General features: G+C 36.5%; 1 protein-coding gene across 12 annotated transcripts in view; it reads right to left on the bottom strand.

Annotated features, from left to right (window-relative positions):
* Positions 1 to 18,555, bottom strand: part of DTNB (dystrobrevin beta) — a 233,382-nt gene that overhangs the window by 89,269 nt on the left and 125,558 nt on the right. For all 12 annotated transcript variants that reach the window (XM_081265084.1, XM_081265087.1, XM_081265086.1 and 9 more), the window contains exon 9: positions 17,252 to 17,376. In XM_081265084.1, the coding sequence (XP_081121210.1) occupies positions 17,252 to 17,376 (125 nt within the window). The remainder of the gene's footprint in view (positions 1 to 17,251; positions 17,377 to 18,555) is intronic.

Here is an 18,555-nt window from a genome sequence, read left to right as displayed (position 1 = left end):
CACATCTGAGATTTTTCTGATGTTACTTACTGCTCTCTTCTACTTTGAACAACACATCAGCTGAAACCCCCAAAGTGCCAATGGGGAAGGGCTCACCTAAACTGAATTTTATTTTTTTAATCTTTTTAATATCTTTATTTTATTTTTATGTGGTTCTGAGAATCGAACCCAGTGCCTCATGCATATTAGGCGAGTGCTCTACCACTAGAGCCACATCCCCAGCTCCTAAACTGAATTTTAAATGGGACAAATGCCCAGACAGGGAATCCAAAGGCGAGCAGACAGACAGGACATTCAGAATGGCAAATATTCTTGAGTGAGAGGAGTCTTGTAGACTAAATGATCCTCCAGTAGAACACAACACCTGAACACCGGGAGCGGCAGAACTGCTCACATGTACTGACTCAGGCCGAAAGTGCCTGTTAAGTCAGCCTTGGTATTTAATTTCTGAGCCAAAAGAATTTAAAAGCAATTTTAAACATCATCATATATTAGGGAATTTGCCAGAGGGGGAAGAACCACCCTGCATTTCATTAAAACATGTGTCAAAGCTGGGTGTGGTGGCACAGGCCTGTAATCCCAGACACTCAGGAGGCTGAGGAAAATCAAAAGGCCAGTCTTAGCCACATAGTGAGGCCCTGTCACACAATCAGAAGTAGAAAGGTTTGGGGATGTAGTTCAGCAATAGAGCACCCCTGGGGTTCAAGTCCCAGGTACTATAAACAAACAAACAAACAAACAAAATCCAAAGCCTCAGAGCCATTGGGAGACAATGGTATCCATGAGAGTAAACTATAAATCAGCTGCAGAAGTATTCTAGGAACTCCTGGTTCAAGGTGAGAGGCTGTGCACATGCTGGGAATTCAGCCTCCTCTACCAAAGAAAACTGATTTAAACATATAAAAATGAATGGATGCATGCATAAGTAGAATACAAACAAAAATAAACTCTCTTTAAGAGAAAAAAAGGGGGGTTGGGGCTTTAGCTCAGTGGCAAAGTGCTTACTTAGCATATGTGAGGCACTGGTTCGATTCTCAGCACCACATAATAAATAAATTAATAAACAAAGATATTGTGTGTCCCTCAACAACTAAAAAAAAAAGAAAAAGAAAAAAGAAAGGTATGTCTGGGCTGGGGATGTGGCTCAAGCACTAGCGCGCTCGCCTGGCATGCTTGCGGCCTGGGTTCGATCCTCAGCACCACATACAAAGATGTGGTGTCCGCCGAAAACTAAAAAATAAATATTAACAAAATTCTCTCTCTCTCTCTTTAAAAAAAGAAAGAAAAGAAAAGAAAAGAAAGGTATGTCTACCATGAAAGAAGATAGAAAGGAAGCCATGGTGCTGGGCAAGGCTGCCCCTAGCTGGCATCAGCCACACACAGGAGAGCAGGCCACCATGGGGATGGAAGATCTTAAATCTTGCCCCTCCCCGCTTCCAAAAAGAGCATCTGAAAGGGTCTTTAAAATGAGTATATTAACTATCCTGTGGACCTTAGATATTAGAATAAGAGCATAAAGTGTTTTGGAAAATAACCAATTAGAGACTTTAAAAGTGAAAGTCACATTTATTGAGTTTTTAAAAAGTCCACAAATGGACTTTAAAAAAAAAACTGAACCACCTAAAGACTGACAGAGGATTAAACTACCAAAAAAAAAAAAAAAAAGTTAGGAAATGTGAGAGACAGATTCAATAATTTTAAAGTCTACATCTAGGAATTTCGAAGAGTCCAAAGAGAGGCAAAAGTGTTACTAGAACAGACAATGGCTGAGAACTCCTCACAACTGGTGAAAGACACGAGATCCCAGAGACTAAGAAACTTGGATATTAAAACAAGTCAAAAATTCAATTACATAAAAGCTTAAACAGCTTATATCCAGATAGAGTATGGTAAAACCCCAGATTACCAATTCTATAAGGATGATCCTAAAAAAGTTACCAGCAAATTATGAAACATTCAACAGAAAGGAAGAAGAATCAGACTGTCTTCAGCAAAACAGTCTGCGAGTTAACAGAAGAGTGAGATCCTCAAAGGACGAAGGGAAACAACTTTTGGCTGGATTCTAAATCCAGTCAAATGATCATTCAAGAGTGAGGATGCACCACAATAATTAGACAAGAAAAATAAAGATATCCATATTGTAAAGGAAGAGATAAAATATCTCTACTAGTAGATAACATGATTTCACGTGGAAAATCCTGAAGATTCCACACAAAAAGAATTATTAGAGGTAAGCAGGATGTTAAGATCAATACACAAAAAAATAAGTTGTATTTCTACATATTAGTAATGAAAAAGCTGAAAATAAAATGTAAGAAAACAATGTCATTTACAATAGCATGAAAAGGAATAAAATACCTAGAAATGAATTTACTCAAAATGTTAAAAAGTATAAAACATTATGAAAGACAAAAAGTGTAAGTAAATGGAAAGACACCTCATGTCCTGTCCAGAGACTCAAAAACTTAAAATTAAGATGGCAATATTCTTCAGAGTGACCCTTGGATTCCACTTCAGAACTACAGGTTTCAGTTTCATGACTCAATTTCCTAAGGTCCTTGAGGTTCTGAGTCAGCACATGATTATTCACGCAGCCTCTTCCATCACATCAGGCCAGCTGGCACTTTCACCTATCATCGTTTAAAGTAGTTTTATTTTTAACAAATAGTTAATAATTTCAATGCAACGTGAATGTGGAGAAACACACACTCAGCAATTTGATACTATATTTAAACACACAGGGGATATTTAGAAAAACTATTCAGATACTTGGCCCTGAAAGAAATCACAACTCTACTGAAGAATCATTATCTTACAGAGTACCACCCCGACCAACATTCAATAGTATCAGAGAGCATCAAAGAATACTAAAAAAGTCTCATGTGTTTGGAAATTTTGAAAATTGCCTTAACTATGTGTATTACAAAATTTTTTCAAAAATCAATTAAATAAATAATCATCTAAAGAATAAGAAACACGGGATTTGATCCCTAAGTACTTTCTCTTCTCTACCTAAAAATCTATAAGTTGCCAATTCCTAAATTTATACTTTCAAGCACACACACTCCAGGTTCATCCCCCCCACCCACACACACAGACTTACATCAACTGCCTACTTGATATTTCTCGTTGCGTGTCAAAAATAATTCAACATGTCCATAGAGGAGCTCTTCTGATACAATTCAAATTGGCTGTACCTATAATAATCCTCTTTTCTGTCCTTTCCCACTGTTCATACTGCTCTTTCCCTAACTTCATGTCCAACCTGTCAGCAAACCTGTTGGAACAAATACATCCAGTGATCATGTATTTGGTCACTTCTTGTTACCTCTATTGCTATCCTGGCATGCACTCATGTTCACCCCCTCAGCTGGATTTCTTCAAAACTGTCTAACTAGTTTCCTTCCTTCCATCCTGACACTAGGTCTTTCAAAACTGTCTAATTAATTTCCTTCCTTCCGGCCTATCCCTCCTCTGTCAATTCCATAAAGACCCTCCTTTTAAATGGAAGTGAGAACAGTGAAAACTGTCCAAATGCTGCCCCTTCTCAGTTCTTACAATGGGCTATAAGAACTTATGATGCCGATCTCTTATAACATCTTTGATTTTATGTCCCCTTTGCTTCTTTAATTTCCTCTACACCAGATTTCTTGGTGTTCCTTGAACATGCCAGGTATTCCTCCACAGCAGGGCTTTGTAAAATCTGTTTCGTCTGCAAGAATGTTCTTCCTCAGTTTAGCTATTGTGAATTCTGCTGCTGTAAACATTGATGTGGCTGTGTCCCTGTAGTATGCTGTTTTAAGTCCTTTGGGTATAGACCGAGGAGAGGGATAGCTGGGTTAAATGGTGGTTCCATTCCAAGTTTTCCAAGAAATCTCCATACTGCTTTCCATATTGGCTGCACCAATCTGCAGTCCCACCACCAATGTATAAATGTGTCTTTTCTCCCACATCCTCGTCAACACTTATTATTGTTGGTCTTCATAATAGCTATCATTCTGACTAGAGTGAGATGGTATCTTAGTAGTTTTGATTTGCATTTCTCTAATTGCTAGAGATGATGCACATATTTTCATATATTTGTTGATTGATTGAATATCCACTTCAGCACAATTCACAATACATAAACTGTGGAACCAACCTAGATGTCCTTCAGTAGATGAATGGATTAAAAACATGTGGCATATATACACAATGGAATATTACTCAGCAATAAAAGAGAATAAAATCCTGGCATTTGCAGGTAAACGGATGCAGTTGGAGAAGATAATACAAAGTGAAGTTAGCCAATTTCCAAAAAACAAATGGCAAATGTTTTCTCTGATATAAGGTGAATGACTCATAGTGGGGTAGGGAGAGGGAGCATGGGAGGAATAGACAAATTCTAGATAAGGCAGAGGAGTGGGAGGGGAAGGGAATGGATAGGGGGTTAGCAATAATGGTGGAATGTGATGGACATCATTATCCAAAGTACATGTATAAAGACATGAATTTGTGTGAACGTACTTTATATATATATAAAAATTTATATATTTATAAAATATAATTTTAAATTATATATAAATATATAATTTAAAAATTATATATATAAATTTATAAATTTATATATATAAAACTGTGTACTATGTGTGTAATAAGAATTGTGATGCATTTTGTTCTCATGTATTTCAAAAATAAAAGCAATTTTTAAAAATGCTGTTCCTTCAGATACACTCAAGGGCCATCCCATCATATCCTCACAGCCTGTGCTCAAATATCACCTTTCATTAACATTTAAATGGAAACTATTAAAAACTGGACTCCTCCACCTGCAGTACTTCTCACCCCTCTTTTCCTGTATTAGTCTTCTCAATGGTACTTCGTGACTTTCTGAAGTCCTCTATGCTTTACTTATTATCATTTATGTCTATCTCTCTCCACTAGAAAACAAGATCCATGAAAGCAAAGTTTTTTTGTCTGTTTTTCTCTGAGTGGTGCCTGGAACATAGTAAGTGCTCAATAAATATCTGCTGAATTTCTTAGAAAACTCTAAAAAAATAGAAAAGAATAAAGACAAAAGCAGAAACCAGTAATTATTTTCTCATTTCATAATTACTAAAAAATAATTTTGACACGGAGATGAGAAAGTTGTTAAAGATGATCTGTTCTGGATGTCTGGTATATCACTGGCCTTCTGACTTAAAAACATACTATCTCCTTATTTATTTGTATCTTTTAACTTCTCTTTTAGCAGTGCCTTGTAGTCTTACATGTGTTTCATTATATTTATTCCTATGCTATCTTTGTGCAATTATAAAAGGTATTGATTTTTCTGTTGTCCTCTAGCTTTACTACAGGGATGGCTTTTCCTTTAAAAGTCTTAGTTGGAATTCATTCTCATCGGCCACCAATTTGGGATAATTCACACTCACTATCTTTTTGCCCTGCCTCTAATTTTTAAATTTTGTCTTTCTGGAATTCCAATGACCTATGTGTTACAACTTTCCTTTGTACACCATAATTTTTATCTCTTTTGTCTCTGTGTATTGCATTCTGAATAACTTGTTTGGATTTATCTTTCAGTTCAGTAATTTTCTCTCTATGTTTATTTTAATATTTACCTTATACTACTGAGGTCTGTGATTCCCCCCATCCCCACCCAATTCCTAAAAATTTGATTTGTTTCCTCTTCAAATTTTGGGGGGAATTTTTATTGTCTTGTTTCTTCATAATAGTTTACATTTTAAAATATTCCTATTCTTTTTTAAAAAGATACATAATATATACATAAGTTCTGTATTTGATAATTCAAACTCTTTATGCAACTTTTTTATATTACTTCTCTTAATTCTTACTCATGCCATCATGCTTTTTCTGTATTTTGGGGAGTCTTGAGTTCCTTGGAACTTTATCTGTGGACACTACTTGAAGCTCGGGCTTTTAAAGGCCCTTCTTCCTAGAAGATTTGTGTTTGCTTCCAACAGGCTTCTGGGAATAATACCCAAAAAGAAGAGCTTTAAACTTGATTTGAGCTGGGATTTGGTGATTAAAAGTTTCAAATCCATGTTATGATGGGCTTGTGGTTAGGAAGCTCTCTTTTAGGCCTTTGCTATTTAGAGTTAATTATGGTATGTTCGGATTGCTGATTTCCTCAAAGGGTCAAGAATAAAATATTTATGTTTCTTACCCAACAACTTGGCAAATGTGATAGGGAATTTGAGATAATCAGCCTATAAATCAGGATGCCCTTACAATCAGATAAACAGGACATATTAATATCCTAAATCTTATGGAAACATGAAGGATGCTTAAAATGTATTATTTTATGCAGCACCACACCATTCATTTGTATTTATTCATTTTTTTTTAATATTTATTTTTTAGTTCTCGGAGGACACAACATCTTTGTTGGTATGTGGTGCTGAGGATCGAACCCAGGCCGCATGCATGCCAGGCGAGCGCGCTACCACTTGAGCCACATCCCCAGCCCTGTATTTATTCATTTTATGTGCAAAATGAATGTTATAACGTTAGTATAAATAGGTTTTATGCATTAAATTCATGTTGGCTCAATTTTGAGGGTACATTTTTTGGGAGGTATCAGGGATTGAATTCAGGGTCACTCAACCACTGAGCCACATCCCCAGCCCTATTTTGTATTTTATTTAGAGACAGGGTCTCACTGAATTGCTTAGCACCTCGCTTTTGCTAAGGCTGGCTTTGAACTTTCGATCCTCCTGCCTCAGCCTCCCGAGATGCTGAGATTAGAGGTGTGCACCATCACACCTGGCTTGAGGGTACCTTTTTTATCCTCCTATATATCAATTTTAGATTTTTAAGTTTTTTGAAGGGCTAAAGTCACAAAGATAAATCAAGAGCAGTTTAACAAATTTTTCAAGATTAATATGTTAAATATCACAATGAACTCTACAGAAAAATATTCTTAAGAAGAATATTTTTCTTGTGATAATCTGGACATAGAAAATGAACGGAAAGTAACAGCTGGATTTACACGAAATTAAACATGAGGTGGTGGCAGCTTGGAAGAAATGACTAATGAGAAAAAAGAAGTCCCTTAAATTCCAAAAAGCATTTTCCTAAAAAAGTGAAAAACCAAGGAGGAAGATTATTCAATATAATTTAACAAAATATTTCCTTAAATTCATGATTAAAATTAATGCTTCTAATTTACTCTTACACTTATTTCACTAATGCTATCCAAAAGGAAAAAGACAAATGAGAAGAGCCACTTTATACCAAAGGAGAAGATGCCTTATGTGACTTCCAGGATTATTTCAAGAAGTTAAAGAAGGCTTCCCTCCAGAAGATCATTAAAAAAAAAAAAAAAAAGACTTTTATAATATAGTAACCTCTATTTGGTTGCCTTCCAAGGCTTCAGGAAGATGAGTAAAGGCATACTGAATAAACAAGCAAGGTCCTCTAATGTGGCCTTCAGCTAGAATTTACAATTATTCTCTTACTCCAGAGCACAAGTGAGTAGAGGCCCATAAACTGCTGGGATTTTCCAGGCACTAAGGGTATACAATCCCACCTGCTTAAGAAGCTGATGGTTAATGTTAACAGTGGATACCAAAGCCCAAGGTGAGAATAAACCAGGAAAACAAAAGGGCACGGAGCTCAGCAGTAAAGTGGTAGGAAATGAAGTCAGAGAGGTTGCCAGGAGCCAGCCCTTATTAGGCCTCATAGATCATAGAAGATTTTAGCTTTTAAGTGTAAGGGAAGTCATTGAAGGGATAAGAACAATGAATGAGTGAAAACTGGATTATGCAATAGGACAGATATAATGCTAAATCAATGTGTAAAAACCTAATTAATAATTCTAAATATTCTTTGCATATATCTAACATATGCTTTTTAATATTTATTTTTCAGTTTTTAGGTGAACACAATATCTTTATTTTATCTTTATGTGGTATTAAGGATCAAACCCAGCGCCTCGTGCATGCCAGGTGAGTGCGATACCACTTGAGCCACATCCCTAGCCTATCTAACATGCTTTTAGAAACAGTTAACTTGTATATTAAGTTCATACAAAGAGGCACATCTTTGAAAGACCTCAAAAAGATTTTAAATTAACATTATTATCTTTAAAGCAGAATATAAAAAGCAGACTGAATCACAGGGAATATATTCAGGGTTGTAGTTAAGATGACTGTGTCTAAGACAGGATTAGCTACTCAAAAGCAAACACAGAAGACAATAAGACAAAACAAAGAACAAACAAGTACCCAAATAATGAGGGAAAAGGAAGTTGGAGTATGAGGAGAAAGAAGACTGATTAGTAGGCTCAGTGGAAATCCCTGTCAAAATTCCAGCAGAGGGGCTGGGGTTGTAGCTCAGCGGTAGAGCACTCACTTAGCACGTGCGAGGCCCTGGGTTCAATCCTCAGCACCACATAAAAATAACTAAACAAACTAAAGTTGTTGTGTACAACTAAAAAATAAACATTTAAAAAAAAATTCGAGCAGACTTCATTACAATAGATAGGCATACCCTAAAATTTACATGGAAATAAAAAAAGGGGTTGAGGTTGGGGAATAAAACTAAGAATTTTGAAACCGAAGAAAATTTATACAGCTTGGGAGGTTGAGGCAGGAGGATTGCAAGTTCAAAGACAGCCTTAGCAACAGTGAGGCACTAAGTAACTCAGTGAGACCCTGTCTCTAAATAAAATAGAAAGTAGGGCTGGGATGTGGCTCAGTGGTTGAGTGCCCCTGAGTTCAATCCCCAGCACAAAAAAAAAAAAAGAACTTACATGAAATTTCAAGACTTACTATTAAGTTATAGTAATGAAGACCATGTGGTGCTGGCATGAAAACAGAGAGACACAGAGATTTAAAAAAAAAAAAAAAAAAAAAGAGGACTGGGAGCCCAGAAATAAAACCATACATTTGCAGTCAATTGTTTTGACAAGGCTATTCAACAGAGCAAAGGACAGTCTTTTCAACAAATGGTGCCTAGACAACTAGATAGTCACATATCAAAAAGGAAACCTGGACACTTACCTCAAACAAAAAATTATCTTAAAACTAACCCAAGAGCTGAGTATGGTAGCACATTCCTGTAATCCCAGAAACTCAGGAGGCTGAGGCCAGAGAATCTCAAGTTTGGGGTCAGCCTCAGCAACTTATCAAGGCACTAAGCAAGACGCTTAGTAAGGTGATGGGGAAGTTCGGGATGTAGCTCAGTGGTTAAATGACTCTGGGTTCAATTCCCAGTATGTAAAATAAAAAACAAACAAAAAAATTGATTCAAGACTGAAATGTAAGAGTTAAAAATATAAAACTTCTATGAGAAAACCTTTTTTATTTTGGGTTAGGCAAAGATTTCTTAACAAAAATACATTCCATAAGAGAAAATATTCATAATTTTACTCCCTCAAAACTAATTAATTTTTACTCCTCATAAGATCACTAAGGGGTGGGCTGGGGATGTGGCTCAAGTGGTAGCGCGCTTGCCTGGCATGCGTGCGGCCCGGGTTCGATCCTCAACACCACATACAAAGAGTTGTGTCCGCCGAGAACTAAAAAATAAATATTAAAAAAAAAAATTCTATCTTTCTCTCTCTTTAAAAAAAAAAAAAGTTTAAAAAAAAAAAAGATCACTAAGGGGGCTGGGGTTGTGGCTCAGCAGTAGAGCGCTCGCCTAGCACGTTCGAGGCATGGGTTTGATCCTCAGCACCACATAAAAATAAATAAATAAAATAAAGGTATTGTGTCCAACTACAAATAAAAAATAAACATTAAAAAAAAGATGTCTAAGAACCAGGTGTGATCCCCGCTATTCAGAAAGCCTTCTGAGGTTTCAGTTACCTGTGGTCTGAAAATATTAAATGAAGACTTCTAGAAATAAGTAAATTATACATTTTAAACAACTTTTATCACAATATTTTGTTATAATCTATTTTACTGTTAGTTGTTGTTAATCTCTTACTTGCCTCAATTATAAATTAAAATCTATCAGGTTTGTACATACAGGTTTGTACAGTACAGAGTTTGATACTATCCAGTTTCAGGCATCAATCAAGGGACACCTCCCCCACAGATGGGGGACTACTGTTTAATGTTGTCTGTGTTGGGCTGGAGATGGGAGCTGGGATTCATTACAAAGGGTAGGAGCCTCTTTTGAATGATGGAAATATTCTAAAACTAGATGACAGTAAATAATACAAAACTGTATGAATTTAGTAAAAATAATTTAATTGTCACAATGGGTAAATATAATGGAACATAAATTGGACCTCAATAAAACTGATGGGGAAAAAAGACAAACCAAAATTGTAATATTACTTCAAACCCATTACAATGGTTACTATAAAAATAAATACAACTACATAAAATGTGTTGGTGAGCATGTGGAGAAAATGAAGGCTTGTGCACTGCTAGAAGAATTATAAAATGGTGCAACATGTGTGAAAAAAGAATTCAGAGGTTTCTCAGAAAATTAAGAATAGAACTACCATATGATCCAGCAATCCCGGTTCTCAATACATAATCTAAAAGAATTAAAAGCAGGGTACTTGCCCACCCATTTTCATAGCAGCACTATCTACAAGATCTAAAACACAAAAGCAACACAAGCCAAGCACCCATTGACAGATGAGTGGATACGCAGAATATATAATAAACATTCAATGGGATATTATTTGGCCTTAAAAAGAAAGGGAATCCTGTCATGTGCTAAACATGTTTAATGCTTAAGAGGACATTCTGCTAAATGACAAAAAAAGACAAATACCATATGATTTCATTCATATGAGGTACCTGAAGTAGTCAAATTTATAGAAACAGAAATTAGAAAGGTAGTTACCTGGGCTGGGGGAGAGGAAAAAGGGCATTGTTATTTAATAGGGATATAGTTTTAGAATTGGAAAAATAAAAAGTTCTAGAAGTCTGTTTCATAACAATGTGGATACACTTAGCACTCCTGAACTATTCACTTACAGTGGACAAAAACTTTATATTGTACTTTCTAATCCAATTTTTTAAAAAAGGAAAACCAAGCGATGATGACTTTAGGCCATGTGAGAGTAAGAGTTTAAAGTAGGTGGTAAACAGGGTGAGAAAGTCCCAAGGGCATGGTGAAACTCAGCATAGCAGAGTCACAGACACTTGTAAACAATTACTCTCCTAGGATTGGGCTTTGAGAGGTCTGAGTCAATTTGATTGGGCTTCAAATTTAAGATAGCAAAATACAATAGAGTTAATAACAGATGAGCTAAAATCGTCAGAAACAGTTCAAAATTATAATCTTCCAAATAGGTTCAGTCTCAAGAAACCAAGACACCCAGAATGAATGTGATACTCTTCTTAAGTGACTGGAACATCAGATTCATCTGGTGACCTAATAGAAGGATCATCTTATCAGTGTCCTCAGAGGAGACTCTGTCCCCACACCATACATACAGCCTGCTCACAACACCTTCAATAAGTACTTGCAGAAGACTGATCATTATTACAGGTTCCATAACATCTGTCAATTTTTCTTTTAATTTTTTTTTGTGATACATGGACACAATATCTGTATTTTGTTGTTTTTATGAGGTGCTAAGGATCGAACTTAGTGCCTCACGTGTTCGAGGCAAGTGCTCTACCACTGAGCCAGAACCCCAACCCACATCTGTCAATTTTTAACAGATTTTTATCTACTTATTTTACATGTGACAATTTGTTCGTGAATACAGTTGAACTCAGTTAATAACTTTGAAAAAATCTGACTTTTAAAAAAAAGTTGCCAAGAAGCATTTGGTTTGATACATTACAATTGGCTAGAAGTGTCCTTGTCACAAAAGGTACTTCCAAACACCAAACTCAGTCATCATCTTAAAACAAGTGACACAAAAATGTGCTTTATTAACTCAACACAACATAAACAAGAAGTAAGCCCAATTCATAGGGTTACAAATTGTTCTACATGCTTCCTGCTCTAGTAAATTTCACTGATCTACTTAAAGTCATGAAAGACAAGTATAAAATAGGCAAATTTTTAATTGTGCTATCCTAACCAGTTCACAAACACTGAAAGTACAAGTGTTTAAAACATAATTGTCTAAAGTTTAAAAAGAAAATCCATGAGGTTGGTGTAGGGGAAAAAAAAGATATTTTTTAGATCAAATCAAAGCAATGCACATATATAGAGTTCAAGTCAGTGTTAAGCAGAAGAGTAGTTAATAAGAGCAACATTAAAGTATGGCTTTAGTTATAATTTTATAATTGTAGTATAATTTAAATAACATTAGTTTTCAACTGTCTAGGTTAATTAAGTTTTGATGCAAGGTATAGAAAAAAGTGGCTTCGCTGTGCAAATATTCTATATATTTATGAATGCAAAGGTAGTGAGAAACAAATGAAGGAGCTCTCTCAATAAGAGGCAGTCTGGTTCTAGTAAGAAACCTAAGAGATTATCAATTATCCTTCACCCTTGAGTGGAAAAAATCTGGACCATCCAACCAAATATAATACCATTTGGAAAAAAGAACATCAAGAAGCACAAAGTACAGTTTTTATCCACTCTTTCTTAAGAGCAGAGGTCAGCAAACTTGTCCTGTAAAGAGCCAGACAGTAAATATTTAGGCTTGGGCAGGCATGCGGTCTCAGCTGCAGCAAATCTGTTCTGCCAAGTTAGTACCAAAGTGCCACAAACAAGACATAAATGGGTAAATGTGGCTGTGGCCCAATCAAGCTTTGGATATGAACAGGGACATTTCAATTTAATACAATTTTCACTTCACAAAATATTAGCATTCTTTTATTTATCCTGAACCATTTAAAAATATAAAAGTCACTCCTAGATCATGGGCCATACAATAACAGATGACAGGCTGGGTTTACCCTAAGGGCTAGAGTTTGGCAACCCTGTCAAGAAATTAGATGAATCCCAGGTGTATGTGGCAGGACACGGTCATGCTCTTTCTCTCTGGAATTTAAGAATATAGACACTAAGCCAACACCAGCAAGTTTTGCTTTCTCTCAGTAATAAATAACCACAAACTGAAATGTAGTGGTGACTAACCCCTAATTAAAGAAATTAGGTTTAAGAACTACATGGTTAAATAATTAGATCCTAAGCAACAACAAATTGCAAGAATTGGAACAGAAGAGAGTCTATCAGAGATGTCAAGAACCAGAAATTGTATAAAAATATTCTGGCCAAAAGAAGCAACTAATTTTTCTCTTAGAGACTTGGACTTAGTTACTAGTATGCTGGTAGGAGAATCTTCAAATCTTTGTTTTGAAGATAAGGCTTGAGATTTATTTGACAAACCTCATTTACTCAATATTGTCAACTCCCCCAAAGATCAACAGGAGGAATTGTGCCTGACATCTAGTGGAGGCTTCAGGAAACTGAAGGGACATGTGAGACTCTCTGAAGGGGAAAACAAAATGGAGAAACACACAAAGGGGCAGGGCATAGTCACCTGTCCACAGCAACCAGGCTTGCTACCCTGACTTCACTTCATGCTGTATAAGAAGCTAACACGCATTGGGCAGCATTGAAGGCACTAGGGATTTGGTGGAGATATTTATAACATAAACGTTGCTGGATATGAAGAAGTGAGCAAAGGGCCTAGAGTACTGTGAGTCCCAAATAAATATCAACAACATTTCAATCTCAAACATGTGAGGGTCTGAATAAATGTCTAGCCTATGTCAACAATGAAACATTAATGTATATTTTATCTCATAGTTTCAATTTCTGTCCCCAATTTCTATTGGGGTTTTAATTTTATTTCTTGGTATGCAATAATGGTACCACATAAGGTTTCTTACATGTTTATAAACTTCTCTCTCTATGGCCACCATGACAGTTCAAAGCACCATGGTCCCTAACCTGGTCTTTGAAGATTCTCTAGCTGGCCTCTTCCCTTTCAAGGGTCTGAGCAGTGGTTTTCTTTTTTGTTTTTGTACTGGGGATTGAACCTGGAACATTTTACCACTGAGCTACATCCACAGCCTTTTTTAATTTTGAGACAGGTCTCACTAAGTTGCCCAGGTTAGCCTCAAATTTGGAATCCTTCTCCCTCAATCTCCCAAAATGCTAGGATTATAAACCTGCACACTGCACCTGGCCAGGCAGGGGTTTTCTAAAGTGGCAAGTCTATCATAGCCCTCCCCTCCCCACACCTAGCAGCTGTCCTTCTCCTTTACAGCCAGCCCTGGCTCCACATGGCTCTGGTCCCTGCTCTTTCTGCCAGAGTGTCCCATCCACCACCTTCCGCAGGTTACACTCTGGCTTCACTGTAAATGCTGTTCTTCACAAAAGACTTCCCTGGCCATCCAAGAAGGTAAACACATCTTGTTAGAGAATTATTTTGTGTAAACAGGAAAAATATAGGATAGTTCTTTGAGATACAACAGTACAATCTTGAAACTGGTCAGAGAGCATAGGAAGAAATTATAAAGAACTTTAAAGAAATCCCAAATGTTAAAGTTTTTAGAAGAAAACACAACTGAGGATTATTTAAACTCAATAATGCTATTCTTTCAAGTAAAACTACTATTTCAGACCTTTTTTGAAGACATTTATTGCTCCAGTTATCTGGTACAAAATAAAACTTAATGTTGAAGTGACATATGCCCCAGGAGGCAACTTCAAGTTGCACCGTCCAAGCTGTTACTGTAGAAAGTTTTAAGTAAACCTTCCAATGATCTGGAGAGAATCTCTGTAACTGGAAAATATCTAATTTTAGAGCATCTAAGAAGACTGCAGATTCCAGATAGATGTTAAAACTCATGGAGATTAGTATGCATGTTTGTTTTTGTACTGGGGATTGAACCTGGAACATTTTACCACTCAGCTACATCCATAGGTCTATTGCTAGAAGAAATAAAATATCATATTTACATACCACATTTATATAATTTACATTATAGGAAAATCACTTTCCTATACCTGAAAAGGTTTAAGAAACAATTATTCAGAACACCCACTCTTTTCTAAGGGGAAGATAACACCCCATTTTTTCGGAGGAAGAATGTGATCTCAGTGGTTCAGGATCCATAAGTACTGACGGGGTGTGGGGAGGGGGACCGGGGATTGAAGTCAGGGGCACTTGACCACTGAGCCACATCCCTAGCCTTATTTTGTATTTTATTAGTGAGACGGTCTCCCTGAGTTGCTTAGTGCCTCGATAAATTGCTGAAGCTGGCTCTAAACTCACGATCCTCCTGCCTCAGCCTCCCAAGTTGCTGGGATTAGAGGCATGTGCCACCGCAACTGGCCTCACTAAGGAACTTTTAGGGGTAGACTCTCAGGCCACCCCAGAATAATAATTAAATTGACCCAGAATGGAAGTAATGTGTACTCTGTAAATCTCTCTGAGTTTTAAAATCAGCTGAGATGGGAAACCACTGACATGTAGGAAAACAAAAATCTATAAGACATACAAAATCAAAGTTGAAAGGAATTTTAAAATTTATCTAGCAAATCCAATTAGGAGTAACTGTTCTGAAATTCATTAGAATCTAAAAGAGAACCTATCACTGCTTTTTTTTTTTTTTTTTTTTTTTTGGTGGGGGGGAGACCTGCTAACCATATTCTTGGTTTGGGAACAAATCAGATTACCAAATTCTTGAAAATTTAGTCTAACTGAGACCAGGTAGAGTTGAAGACACTTACACAACACACTCCTGAGCTGACCATCTCTGGCTCTCCTCCCCAGGAACCCAGAAGACTATACACTGTTGAATCTAGTGGGGGCAGAAGAGCTCAGTGAGCTCAAATTCTCTCAATTTGAATCTGATTGTAATGAGTGATGTTAACCATAAACATTGTTACTGGATTCTCAACTTTTTTTTTTAACTATTTTTTTTTAAAGAGAGAGAGAGAGAGAGAGAGAGAGGAGAGAGAGAATTTTTAATATTTATTTTTTAGTTTTCGGAGGACACAACATCTTTGTTTGTATGTGGTGCTGAGGATCGAACTCGGGCCGCACGCATGCCAGGCAAGCGCGCTACCACTTGAGCCACATCCCCAGCCCTGGATTCTCAACTTTTATGTTTATAAATCTTGGAACACTTTGTTATAGACCAGAACGATTATCAATATTGGCAAAGTGAAAATCAGGAGGCAAAAAGAGAAATAAAACACACTGATTTTCTCAGTTTATGCAGTAGAAGTTGAAGGGAGTTCTAAGAAATTGAGTTTTAAGAATATTATTTAAAATCAATAAGGAAGCCAACTTAAAAATGGTGATACAATTATGAAAAACTGGGATGAGTTAGGGTTAGGATTAGGATGGCATCTATTTATAAATGAGGTTGATTTCTTACACCCTTGATGAAGTTCAATAATATCTAAAACTGGTAGGTCAAGAAAAATGGTCTTATACATATAAGACAGAGCAATAGAGAGGTAACTACTGGTAGACCTAAAACCCAGGCAAAGAAGGGTCAAGTGTTGGAGGGTGTGTTGTGTTAAAACAAGCAGTTCTGTATTACTGAATTTTTAATCCACATGCATATATTATTTTAATAAATACCAAAGTTTTTAAGATATTTAAAATTATTTTAAAAATTATTTGATATCCCCAACAGCTCATTTGGTCAAACCATCTTCCATCAGGTAGGTAAAAGATAATGAGTGCTCACTATAGCAGAGAAACTTCCACACTCATGATGAAGACTAAAGATCCCAAACCTGCCAACTTTATTGAGCAAAGTATACTTACTATCACCATTTAATTCAGAATGAAGAAATCATTTTAGAGACTGAATCCTATCCTTCTCTGTCTCTCTTCCTCCTTACCTCTGGTCTTTATTTCTCAAACTTTTTGTTCCCCAGTAGCTTTGCATTATTTATCGCGCGCCTCTCGTGTGTGTGTGTGTGTGTGTGTGTGTGTGTGTAACAGCACATACAGTGCCTAATTTTCTCTCAATTTAAAAAGCAAAAAGTAAGTTGGTTTTTATTTCCATGTCATGTAAACTGACTCAAGTCCCTGTGGGCACTACGCTGAGGAGAAGAGGTGACTTCTATCACTAATTTAAGGGCAGGACATAAAAACAACAAAAGGCAACTCAGCTCAACAGCACAAACACTCCTCTTCAAGGTATTCCTATTCTGAAAATGCTGTTTCTTAGGCTTCAGGAATCAGGAAGCTAGGCTTCCATGTAGATGTTTATGGTGATTTAAAGAAATTGGAGCTTAGCGTCTAGAAAGGGCAATGTTCATGTTAGGTGATTCTTGGTTTTGATTCAAAGGAATTTCACAAGACCTCCATTTCAGAAGGGTCCACATTCAGGTGCATACTTACACTATATGTGCAAGGTCAAGTGGTTTCTCTGGTTGCTCAGGAAAAACAGGATGTGGGGGTTCTCTGGAGGGCACACACCCCAAAGATTTACTAATTGCATGGCTCAGCTTCTTTGCAGGGGATTTCTGTGTCAAAGTAAAAAATAAAACAAAAATAAGGAATTAACTCTTCAAAATAATGATAAAGAACTTGGTGACAACAGCATAGAAAGTATCTTTTCAAGTACAAATCAAGTTTCATTGTAGTCAACATTATTGGGCCTTGCAGGAAGGAACCTGCAGTGGTCCCAAGGTCACTGGGGTTCCTTCATTTCTGTGGCCTCCCTCATTTCTATTCTAAGGTCACACTATCAAGTTAACATTAACTTCCCTCTTGGCCATCACTACATGCCCTTGGAATGAATTTGCTCTTTTGAAGCTTCTGGATTATTTTTGGAGAAATGTTAAAAAGTTAATTCCTCATCAAAGTCAGAACTTTTTGATGGCTGCAATACTCAAAGTTTAAAATAATGCTAAGACCGCGTGGCTTTATGGATGTTAGCAAATGAGCTAACTGAGACACATCCCAAAATGTCAGAATACTTCCAAATAAATGTGAGACAGAAAATTTGGTATTAAGGGTTTGGCTATACAGGCAGATACAAACTCACATACACAGGTCAGCATCAAACCTATGATATACTAAAGGTACAAAAATAAGTTGGTATACCAACCATTTCTCTGAAAGACAGAAACAAGAAATCCCAAGATTATTAAATCTAAGACTTAACAGTAAATAGTCGTAGAAGCAACAAAATTAAGTTACATAAAACACTTCTAAAGCCTCTGTTTGTCTTTTTTGAATTCTTTATACTTTACTTTTGGTGCTGGGGGTCAAATCCAGGACCTCCTGCTACCGAGTTACAACCCCAGGCCTTTTAAAACTCATAAAGGAGGCTATTCACATAAGATTTTGTTGTCTACTCAAACCCCTTTAAATAACACCATTATCTGAGATTTTGGCAGGTTATTACCTGCAAAAAAGAAAAAAAAAGTTTAAAGATTTCTTTCTACTGTCTCTGCAATTTATTACAGAATGTGCCACTTAAATTCCTCATCAATACCACATCTCCACTTGACTTTATATGCTGCTTCCTATAGTAAAATAATACAAAATAAGGGCCAGGGTTGTAGCTCAGTGGTAGAGCACTTGCTTAGCGTGTGTGAAGCACTGGATTCAATTCTCAGCACCAAATATAAATTTTTTTTAAAAAAGGCCCAATAATGTTGACTACAATGAAACTAAAAAATAATGTAAAAACATAA

The sequence above is a fragment of the Spermophilus citellus genome (assembly GCF_964194105.1).
Source record: "Spermophilus citellus genome assembly, chromosome: 13".
NCBI lineage: Eukaryota > Metazoa > Chordata > Mammalia > Rodentia > Sciuridae > Spermophilus > Spermophilus citellus.
This window is presented reverse-complemented; position numbering and strand designations above follow the sequence as displayed.